Raw genomic sequence first — 11,097 nt, forward strand, 5'->3', positions numbered from 1 at the left:
TTTATTTGAATTATTCACAATATCTAATTAATAAAACAAAAATATTTTATGTCACGCATAGCGCGTGGGCTAACACTAGTATATATTAAAATTCCACTATTCAAGAACGTGGTCAATCTTAAATGGGAGAGATGGAAATACTATTATGATGACAAGATTCAATACTACTGCCCCCGTCCTAAAAAAGTATGAACTTTTGATTTAGCACGGATTTTAATGTATAACTGAAAAAAGTAATAGAGATAGAAAAAAAAAGCTTTAAAAGTATTATTAGTGGAGAATGAGTCCGCCTTATTAGAGAAAAAAAATTTCAAAATTAAAATTTTCATACTTTTCAAAAAATGGACTAAACAAAAAATATTTTATACTTTTGGTACGGACGGGGTTTTAATTATGCTAGGAGTAGTATTTTTGTATGCACAGATGTACACGAGTGGTTTTAGTTTGAGTCTACAACACCAAAATGGAGTAGCATATATCCCTTGCTCTGCTATCTCTGCCTTCTCGCATCCCCAAATAGCCAATAATCTTTTACGCACACTTTTCTTTTTTTTTTCCAAACTTGTTCTTCTGCACCAGCTGCGTTACTATCTCAAGCAAAAACCACTCCGCGAAAGAGATGAGCAACCGCTGTTCCCACACTTCCCATATCACCGCCATCATCATCACCAGCTTCTTCCGCCACAAATTCTGAACCCTTTTACCCCTTGTTTTTGTTTACCAACATCTGTCACTGCAAATGTCGGATTCTTGAATTCTGTAGTCTATAACTTTGTTTTTTTGTTCTTGTCTGAATGGGTGGCCGTGATTTATCTGTCGGCGGCGGCGCTCCTCTCAATCTGATGAAATATTGCGGCCATGCTCGCCCTCTGGATTCTGTGTTTGCGTCTGCTCCTTCAAATTCGTTTCTTGGTATGTAAATTTTTCCCATCATCTCCAAACTCTTGTTGCGTTCTGTTAATATACGATTTTTTATATATTTGTGTGTTAGTTTTAGCAGAATTCTTGTTATTGAAGGATTTATGTTCCTAGCTTGTATGTTTGTTTTGCTTAATATTTGGACGTAATTCATGTGGTTTGTACACAGACTAAATTGATCTTCTGTTACTCTGTTTTTTGGATTTGGTTTAATATGTGTTAGAAACTTAGAATCTCTATTTGTCTCACATATGTACTTGGCAATGATCTTTTCTTATCTATATAAGTGTGGATAATTCTCCCCCTTATGGCACGGCGAACAGCCAGTTTCTAATATGATATCAGAGCAAGCCCAAGTCGATGATGAATATCTTTATCTGGTGAAACCAATTCATCACTTGGAAACGATTCAAGATATCTATGAAATCACCATTTTATAGCTGTTTGAGATAGTATTTTCTTTATTGTTGGCATTTGATGTATGTTTATTTGATAGTGTGAGTGGAATTTCCTTCTTTCGCAGGGCCGGGAGCGATGGTGAGTTTTGGAGCTGTTGGCAGGGATAATGGATCAGGAAACTCGTTCTATCAATCGTTTGAGATGCAGGAGAACGGGGACGAATACTTGGATGACTATTTTAGCCAACCGGAGAAGAAGAGGAGGCTCTCGGTGCATCAAGTCCAGTTTCTCGAGAGAAGTTTTGACGTTGAGAACAAACTCGAGCCAGAGAGGAAACTTCAACTGGCAAACGAGCTTGGTCTGCAGCCTCGTCAGATTGCAGTGTGGTTCCAGAACCGCAGGGCTCGTTGCAAGACAAAGCATCTCGAAACAGAATACGAGACGCTGCATTCAAGCTACAAGACCTTGAAAATGGACTATGATTACCTCCTTAAAGAAAATGAGAAGCTAAAAGCTGAGGTAATGGGAAACTCATTCTCAAAAATTGATTCCAATTGCTATTCTTGCTTTCCTTATGCTCATATCTGTGATGTTGCTATATTCTTACCAGGTGCTTCACCTCACACACGACGCGATGGCTCAAGATGTGGAGCACGTGAGCTCAGGAGAATCGTACACTAAGGAACTATCAGAAGCAATGCCAACTTCTGCCAATGAAGAGCATAAAGGTTTTACGAATGACGAGCAAAGCTCAACGAGAAGTGATGCGGCCAATGAAGACAGTCCCCGGTTGAGACATCATTCTCTGTTTGTCGAATCAGGTGAGTCTTCTCATGACTTTGATCACAGTAAGTCTGTTTTATCACTTCACGAAGAAGTTTGCTTGAACGAGGAATTGCTACAGCGTGCTTATGTCTTTCCTAAGACCGAAGATGTGTATTGTCACCCTCACGCGACTTCCTGTGGCTATGGATTTTCTGTCGAAGATCACGCCTTCAATTTCTGGTAGTATTAAGTTCTTGTCTACGAACTTTTTGACTCTTTATGTATAAGTCTTTTGAGTATTTGGTAGTAAGTAATAAGTGAGTGTTGTAACAAATCCAGGCTCCCTCAGTCAATAGTCAGGCCATGTCTAAATGGCTTTATGTGAAGATATAGGTTTGTTTCAAGCTTTTGTTGTTCTATGTAGTATCATGTTTTAGTTACTACTTCAGTGAAAAATATGTGAATGATGTTGATTGCTTGTTTGAGTCAGAAGAGGACTTGACATTCATATTGATAATACAATAAGATACTCCATGAAATAAAATACGAAACCAATAAAATGAAACATACACACAATGACGGTTTATGGAGCTGTGCTTTCTCTTACAACTTTTTTCACTCCTTCGATCACATATTCAATCTGAAACTATTCCAGAGATTGTCTCCATTGATTTGGAGAATGTTAGTATGCCTTGAATCTGTACTGTTTGCCGCTAGTCAAATGGGGCCTGACGCTATGCTATGTTTCTGTTTTGGATCCTAATTGTCATATTGGGTATAGCCCGTCTCATGTACCTATTTATATAGAAGTAGGGCACATAAGTTTGTAACCCATATTCAGAAGCATAATCTACATACTAATTTGTTCGGGTCGGCGGGTTATGCGGGCTGGCCCGGTGGGTTGCGGGTTAGCCCATGGGTTGAGCATTTAATATAAAAATATAATTAAAATTTTGAATTATATACTTATATGAAATATATTTGGTAATATAAATATTAAATACAACATTGATATGAAGAATATATGGTAATTATGTCTTCTCTTTCAAATTGAAAGTTAGGGTTATATGAAATGCATGATTTCCATTTAATTGTAGTCAGATTCATATGTGCTATTAATTAAACGATATGTTTATCTATTTTGTTTCAATTTTCAATTGCTATTATTTTCTTTCTCTTGATCACTTTGATAATACTTTACTATTTGTGACAATCTGCTTTTTAATAATTTAGAATATTGGATTGGATAGAAAGTAACATATAAGATTACTATTGACCCGAATAGCCCATGGGTTAGCTCGAAACCCGAAGATTTAGGGTTAGAGCCGAAAATTTATAACCCGAAAAATTCACAGCCCGAATAACCCGCACCCAAATAGCCCGACAACCCGAGTGGATTGGCCCGAACCCGAGCGGGTTAGCCCAATTGACATCCCTATGTTTCTGTTTTGGATCCTAATTGTCATATTGGGTATAGCCCGTCTCATGTACCTATTTATATAGAAGTAGGGCACATAAGTTTGTAATCTGAAAAACATAATCTAAATACAATTTGTTCTCCGTTCTTGCCGGTGGACGTAGGCAACACAACGTTGGTGAACCACGTATATATGTATCTCTTTATATTTCTGTTTGTCTCAATTACACAATTGCTCTATTTTGTTACAACATAGAATGATGTTCATTCCTTGATCCAGCCACTCGAGGTCCGAGGATATGCAGAAGAGCTACCTACATATACGAAGTAGAGAATGCCTCAAGACGAACCTATTTCCTTATCATTGGTTTTCATGGAACCAACTCAAAGATGCTTGGATTATCAGACCAATATCCAATCCCCATTGCTGTAAAATTTTATGTTGCTAAAAGTAATAGATGCTCTTACGCGTTTCTATACTTTCCCAATACAAATTTAGTCACTATCCAACTAAAGTATATTTCCCTAACTTGCAACAGAGAACTCCCTGCAACTATCTATATCCAAACTTTTCAACTTTTGAGTAACGATAATATTAGACATTGCCGAGATCCATCCTATGCACCGGTACAAATATGGGACATGAAAGAGTTGGAGCACATTGAGATATTGGGAAAGAGCCTTGTAGCTCCACCTCATATTGCTTCTTTGAAAAAGCTCTGAGATATTTATTGGTTTGAATACTAGCATTTGTACTATCTTGGAACTCTTATATTCTTCACATGAAGAAATTTGGAATGCAGATTGAACTGATGCCTTATGATAACCATATCGACCTTTTAAGTTTTTCTGATGACTAGCATTTACAAATCATGTGGTCAAACATGTAGTCATGTTTTTCCGATGACTCGTTGCGCACTGACGTTTCCATGTTTTTGTTTAGTTATACTTTAAATTTCCCTGCTCATTTGTTCCCCTTCTCGAGTACAACATGCACAATCCGGATGGGCATTCGGGTTTCGGTTCGGTTTTTTGCCAAAACCGAACCAAACCCGAAAAACCGAATTTAGTTCAAAATCCAAATCGAACCGAACCAAAAAATTGAAACCCGAACTTCAAAAACCGAAAAAACTGAAATTTAAAAAAAACCGAAAAACCGGTATATATTAATAGGGTCCTGTTAACAAGCCGAGCCAATCTGAGTGAAGTGAGAACGATAGAAAACGCCTTTACTTACTCAGTCGTGAAGCCCTACTTTAAAAGCGAGTTATAAGCCTGTAATAACTTCGAGCTAACATATGTAACTGGGCTGCCACTGAATGCTGAAGGAGAAGAATTTAGGAAGGAGATAATAAAATAAATGATAATCTGGAGGGATAAGCTGGACGAAGTCCAGAGGAAGTAAAATCAAGAAGTATAATTAAGGAGGTATAAGCTGGACGAAGTCCAGGAAATTAAGGAGGTATAAGCTGGACGAAGTCCAGGAAAAAAAAAAAAAAAATAAAAAGAGGGGGGGAGTTTAGAAGGAGAAAATTCTCATAACCTGACGCTTCAGTGGTATGGCGATGACTTAAGAGAGAGTTGGTCCTAACATCCCTGGTGAGGAATGAGTGATTAAGGCTAATTTCATGCATTGGTTATATAGTGAAAAGCATCACATTTCTGCTGGGTCTAACATGTTTGATTAAGCCAGGTGTGTGATAAAGCGCTAGATCCAGGAGATACTGGAGGAAACAGTCTAGCGAGGAAATGAGCAGAAATTGATCAAAGCTGAAGGAAAAGAAGGCTAGAGGAAGGGAGTTGATAGCTGAGGGCAACAAGGTCTATCTATACCTCGCTGGGCCCCACCTCAACGCATATAAATGGAGGAGTATGCAGCACGAAAAAAGGGAGAGAACTTTTGCTCATACTTAGCTCAAACACACACACTTGGAAATGGGAATTCGGGATGGTTAAGGGAGTCGTTTTTGAGTTCAGTAGTTCCGACGTAACACCGTCCGCGTGAGGGCGAAGATACAATCATTTAAATTTCAGTTTGTTGTTTCTTGTTTTTTCGAACTTCACTTTCGGGAGTCGAATCTGCTGTTGATGTTGTTTAAATTTCCTATGCATTTCTGTTGGTTTCATTTCCTCTGTTTTGGAGTTGATTTATGTTGAGCTATTTTATCTGTTGACATGGTGTTTGATCTGGGAGTTTGATTGTTGATCTGTATTTGTTGTTGTTGATCTGTGGAGAATCCAAATCTGTTGTTATGGAGCTGTTTTTTGGTTGGAGTTTTGAGTCGGATGCTTGGATCCGGAGTGGATTTAGCATCCGAGTTTTGGATCTGAGCAGGGGAGATAGATTTGTGCATGAATTTCAAGAGTTATGTTCTGTTTCTGTTTGGCTTCGTCTAGTAGCGTAGATTTTTTCTGTTATCTTTTCGTATGTCACCTGCTTGTTTTAAATCTGGTTGTTTGCTTCTGAATCGCGTCCTATTAAGTTTACCGAGTGTTCTTGTGAGTCCGTCGGAGAAGATGAAGTCATTTATTTTTTTTCAGTTGATGCTTTAGTTAGTTATTCTGCAGCTTTTCTTTTCGTCCGTATCTGCCTTTTCAGTTTTGGGTCCCGCTTGCATTTTAAATTCCTTGGTCTAGGTAAATTAGTTAAGAGTCTTTAGATCCAGTGATTGTCTAGTCTTAGTTGTCATGCAATATTCATTTCTGCCTAGATCTAGCTGTTAGCATAGCATAGTTCAATTCCAAACTTAGTTTAATTTCCTCAACCCAAAAATGCGTGGCAGCAGCCAAACCAAAAATAGTTTCCAGATCTCTATGCATATTTATTACGCATCTCTCTCTGTGGGATCGATCCCTACTTCCCTGTGCTAAATTTTAGTATTCGTGGTTGAGGGTTTTGAAGGAGTGTTCTGTGTATCCAACGACCGATATTCTCCAGTTCCGCGAGTTCCTAGACCCTGTGATCTAGTCGATTTGCTGGATCTAGGAGGCTTGATAATTTTACAAGCACTAGGAAGAGACAAAGCAAACACACTGATCACGCTCTTCAAATGTGTTTGATAAGGCTAATTTCATGCATTGGTTATATAGTGAAAAGCATCACATTTCTGCTGGGTCTAACATGTTTGATTAAGCCAGGTGTGTGATAAAGCGCTAGATCCAGGAGATACTGGAGGAAACAGTCTAGCGAGGAAATGAGCAGAAATTGATCAAAGCTGAAGGAAAAGAAGGCTAGAGGAAGGGAGTTGATAGCTGAGGGCAACAAGGTCTATCTATACCTCGCTGGGCCCCACCTCAACGCATATAAATGGAGGAGTATGCAGCACGAAAAAAGGGAGAGAACTTTTGCTCATACTTAGCTCAAACACACACACTTGGAAATGGGAATTCGGGATGGTTAAGGGAGTCGTTTTTGAGTTCAGTAGTTCCGACGTAACACCGTCCGCGTGAGGGCGAAGATACAATCATTTAAATTTCAGTTTGTTGTTTCTTGTTTTTTCGAACTTCACTTTCGGGAGTCGAATCTGCTGTTGATGTTGTTTAAATTTCCTATGCATTTCTGTTGGTTTCATTTCCTCTGTTTTGGAGTTGATTTATGTTGAGCTATTTTATCTGTTGACATGGTGTTTGATCTGGGAGTTTGATTGTTGATCTGTATTTGTTGTTGTTGATCTGTGGAGAATCCAAATCTGTTGTTATGGAGCTGTTTTTGGTTGGAGTTTTGAGTCGGATGCTTGGATCCGGAGTGGATTTAGCATCCGAGTTTTGGATCTGAGCAGGGGAGATAGATTTGTGCATGAATTTCAAGAGTTATGTTCTGTTTCTGTTTGGCTTCGTCTAGTAGCGTAGATTTTTTCTGTTATCTTTTCGTATGTCACCTGCTTGTTTTAAATCTGGTTGTTTGCTTCTGAATCGCGTCCTATTAAGTTTACCGAGTGTTCTTGTGAGTCCGTCGGAGAAGATGAAGTCATTTATTTTTTTTCAGTTGATGCTTTAGTTAGTTATTCTGCAGCTTTTCTTTTCGTCCGTATCTGCCTTTTCAGTTTTGGGTCCCGCTTGCATTTTAAATTCCTTGGTCTAGGTAAATTAGTTAAGAGTCTTTAGATCCAGTGATTGTCTAGTCTTAGTTTTCATGCAATATTCATTTCTGCCTAGATCTAGCTGTTAGCATAGCAGAGTTCAATTCCAAACTTAGTTTAATTTCCTCAACCCAAAAATGCGTGGCAGCAGCCAAACCAAAAATAGTTTCCAGATCTCTATGCATATTTATTACGCATCTCTCTCTGTGGGATCGATCCCTACTTCCCTGTGCTAAATTTTAGTATTCGTGGTTGAGGGTTTTGAAGGAGTGTTCTGTGTATCCAACGACCGAGATTCTCCAGTTCCGCGAGTTCCTAGACCCTGTGATCTAGTCGATTCGCTGGATCTAGGAGGCTTGATAATTTTACAAGCACTAGGAAATTACACACACACACACACTAATAACATACTACGCGCGCATACACACACACTACACACTATCACTAAAACACACTACGCGCGTGCACACACACACACATTACTCACTATATACACACACTACACCGCTCACAATACACATACAGCATGTAATGTGTGTATGAGTGTGCATGTGTGCGCGCGCAATGTTCAAGAATGTGTGTATGTGTGATGTGTGTAGCGTGTGTGTGCAAGAATGTGTGCAGTGTGTGTGTGCAGTGTGTGTGAATATGTGTGTAAGAATGTGTGCAATTTGTGTGAATGTGTGCAGTGTGTGTAAGAATGTGTGCAATGTGTGTGTAAGAATGTGTGCAATTTGTGTGAATGTGTGCAGTGTGTGTAAGAATGTGTGCAATGTGTGTGTAACTTAACAAATATTTGAAATTCCATTACCTTTGATATAGAATTCAAATTGTGGAATTGGAGGATTTGGAATTGTAATTCTATCCAAATTTTAAGAATTTTTATGATATCAAACACCGGATTTCGAATTGAAGGCTTCGATTCCAATTCCACAAGTCCAATTTCGTATACCAAAAGGAGCCTTTGGTAAGTCTGTATAGATAAATTGAAAATTTAAGGTGTCTTTGCATCAAATACTCATGTTTATTGCACTTTCTATACATAAAAAAGAAAGGTTATCTTCAATACAAAACCTTACAAACGTGCATATATCTAAGCCAATATATAAAGCAAATGCGAATTAAATTTTGTTAGATATTTGATTAAAAAATCATGAAAGTTAGAATTTTGTTACAAACCCTAATTCTTGTCAGTTTCAATTTGTTGAAAAAATTGATACGATCATAAGAGCAACTAAATAAGCAACATATATGTTCATTTTATAATAAAAGAATATACTCCTATCAAATATTGTGTTACCTCAACATTTTCAGTCCTTTCGTGACCAAGTTGATTGCCTAGCAGTTTGGCCTACAAACAAGATCAATGCAAAGTTGATTATCCAAATAAAAATTTTGAAAAAATATAGCACTTGCAATAATGAAGTAGCTTTAAAATCATATCACATTGTTTGTTATTAATTTTTACTAAAACATCCTTGAGTTCAGTTCGATTAACATCATATAGAGTTGGATTGCCCACTCGAGTTTATTTAGCTCTTAGAGCAAATCCAAGGAAAATATGCAAATTGATAATGCATATTTCTCATTTATCTTTTTAGAAAAGGTAAATGTACCCTCTTAAAAACTAGTAATGAATTTTAAGAAAATAAGATAAATAAAAAGAGATAAAGTAAAATAAATACTACCATATTTACTTTTTTTAAAATTGAATAAGACATATAATAAATGCCGTCTTAAATATCTTTCCTATTCAAGAATAAGTTTTTATAAAGAAAAAATAAATATGATAGTTATTTCTCTTTTTCTCTTTACTTGAAATTGCTCCTATCCTTATTATGTTATTCATATCTATTCCTTTGGAAACTAGTAATCAATGAAATATTTAATGAAAAATCCTTTGACTGATTTCGGATATCAGTAAAAATTGATATTATAATTGACAATTCTTACCTTTGATGTCTGGATACGTTGAATAGCAGTTGTAAGAAATTGTTGATAAACTCCTGCTTCAAGAGCTGAATTGATTTTTTCAATGTTAGGTGCATAATACCTGCACATAATTAAAAAAAAAATAGAGTTAATTAGTTTAATTATGAACAAAAAAAAGAGAAAATATATATTAGTAAAATTAAAAATTTCTACCTCATTTTTTCCTGAGACTCACGTTGTTTCCTAGTGAGTTTGTCCAGTTTCACTTCAAGTTCCTATAATTAGCCAATTCAAATTAATGTAATTAAACCAATAATATGTTTTGTACAATCACCAATAATATTTTAAACAAAATGTAGGATATTTTATAATTAAATGAAATTTATTGAAGAGTAAATTTAAATACTCAGAAGAAGACCACAGACACACATAAAATGATATATAAACAATTAAATTTCGATTTAAATTGAATTGAAGCATGTGTAAATAGTTTGTATTATTTACCTCAATACTGAACTTGTTTGACCAGCAAATTAGCAGGTGAATGAAGATCCATGTCAAGAAACGAAAGAATATCATTAAAAATAACAATAATTTCTGTTTTGTGAGAAAAATATTTCCTTTTAAACTTATCAAAGTGTCCTTACACTGCTATCTTCTCCAGCATTTCACCTTCATACTTCAATTGTTTCAGTTTTTGAGACAAAAACTACAAAATAAAATTTATTTGTCCATACTAATAATAAAAACAGATGAATTCTTCAATTGAAATAATATAATTTTTGAAAGCGTGGGAAATCTGTATGTACCTCTTGGTGATTGATAGGCCTGCAATGGAAACACAAACTGCAAGGAAACTTTTAAAAAATTAAAGAAAAGAAATGTATTTTACGAAAAAAATTAATAAATGGAAAACCTAACAACAACATACCCTCCTCTAAGCTCATCTGGCCTGTCAACAAATCGAAGTAGTATATCCTCAGTTCTGCAAGTAAAAAAAAAAAATAGTTCAATTGTAACACCATGTACAAATACACATAGATCTATAAAATTGTAAATCTTTTCTCACTTTTAAAACTATTCAGATTTGAAAGTCATTTTCTCGTTACCCTAAATCTTCTTACTAAATTTTGTTTCTAATAGGCAAGCACTAATTTTACCTCGTTGGCTAGATACGTGATCCTACTAATATCTTCAACCTAACTCCATTTTTAGCATTTTTTTTCTTGCAATTAACATAAAAAAAAAGAAAAAAAAAAGATGAAAACCTTCCATTGCTAGCGAAGCTAGCAAGGTGGCCAGACGGTGCAAACATGATGAGGGCGACGTCGGTGTCACACAGCACTGCAAGCTCGCCGGCTTTCTTGATGATGCCCTCCTTGCGCTTAGTATAAGTGAGTTGTCGGGAGGTGGGGTTTTCGATCAGCCTCATGGAGAGCTTCTTCCGTCCCATGGTAGGAGAGTCACTGACGAAAAAGAAGAAAGAGATGGGGAAGACCTAGAAAAGGAGGATGAGGAAGATAACAAAATGTGAAGACCAATGTGATTTTTGTAGCGTTTTATGCAAATAAAAGGGTAAATCTATAC

General features: G+C 36.5%; 2 protein-coding genes across 3 annotated transcripts; one reads left to right on the forward strand and one right to left on the reverse strand.

The window, feature by feature from the left end:
* Positions 1 to 453: 453 nt before the first annotated feature.
* Positions 454 to 4,097, forward strand: LOC125211520 (homeobox-leucine zipper protein HAT5-like). 2 transcript variants are annotated; one of them, XM_048111353.1, is made up of 5 exons: positions 454 to 912; positions 1,442 to 1,836; positions 1,928 to 2,138; positions 3,780 to 3,950; positions 4,039 to 4,097. In XM_048111353.1, exons 1-5 carry the CDS (start codon positions 795 to 797, stop codon positions 4,080 to 4,082), a joined length of 939 nt encoding a protein of 312 aa, XP_047967310.1. In that variant the 5' UTR covers positions 454 to 794; the 3' UTR covers positions 4,083 to 4,097. The 2 variants fall into 2 exon arrangements, with proteins under 2 accessions (XP_047967310.1, XP_047967318.1); XM_048111361.1 differs by lacking the exons at positions 3,780 to 3,950; positions 4,039 to 4,097 and adding an exon at positions 2,222 to 2,571 and having other exon boundaries at positions 459 to 912.
* Positions 4,098 to 8,800: 4,703 nt separating this feature from the next.
* Positions 8,801 to 10,963, reverse strand: LOC125193696 (agamous-like MADS-box protein AGL104). Its single transcript, XM_048091555.1, has 7 exons — positions 10,779 to 10,963; positions 10,442 to 10,495; positions 10,320 to 10,338; positions 9,724 to 9,785; positions 9,532 to 9,631; positions 8,879 to 8,929; positions 8,801 to 8,812 (listed from the first exon to the last, which is right to left on the reverse strand). Exons 1-7 carry the CDS (start codon positions 10,961 to 10,963, stop codon positions 8,801 to 8,803), a joined length of 483 nt encoding a protein of 160 aa, XP_047947512.1.
* Between the last annotated feature and the right edge of the window lie 134 nt (positions 10,964 to 11,097).

The sequence above is a fragment of the Salvia hispanica genome, chromosome 1 (genome assembly GCF_023119035.1).
Source record: "Salvia hispanica cultivar TCC Black 2014 chromosome 1, UniMelb_Shisp_WGS_1.0, whole genome shotgun sequence".
In the NCBI taxonomy this organism is placed as follows: Eukaryota; Viridiplantae; Streptophyta; class Magnoliopsida; order Lamiales; family Lamiaceae; genus Salvia; species Salvia hispanica.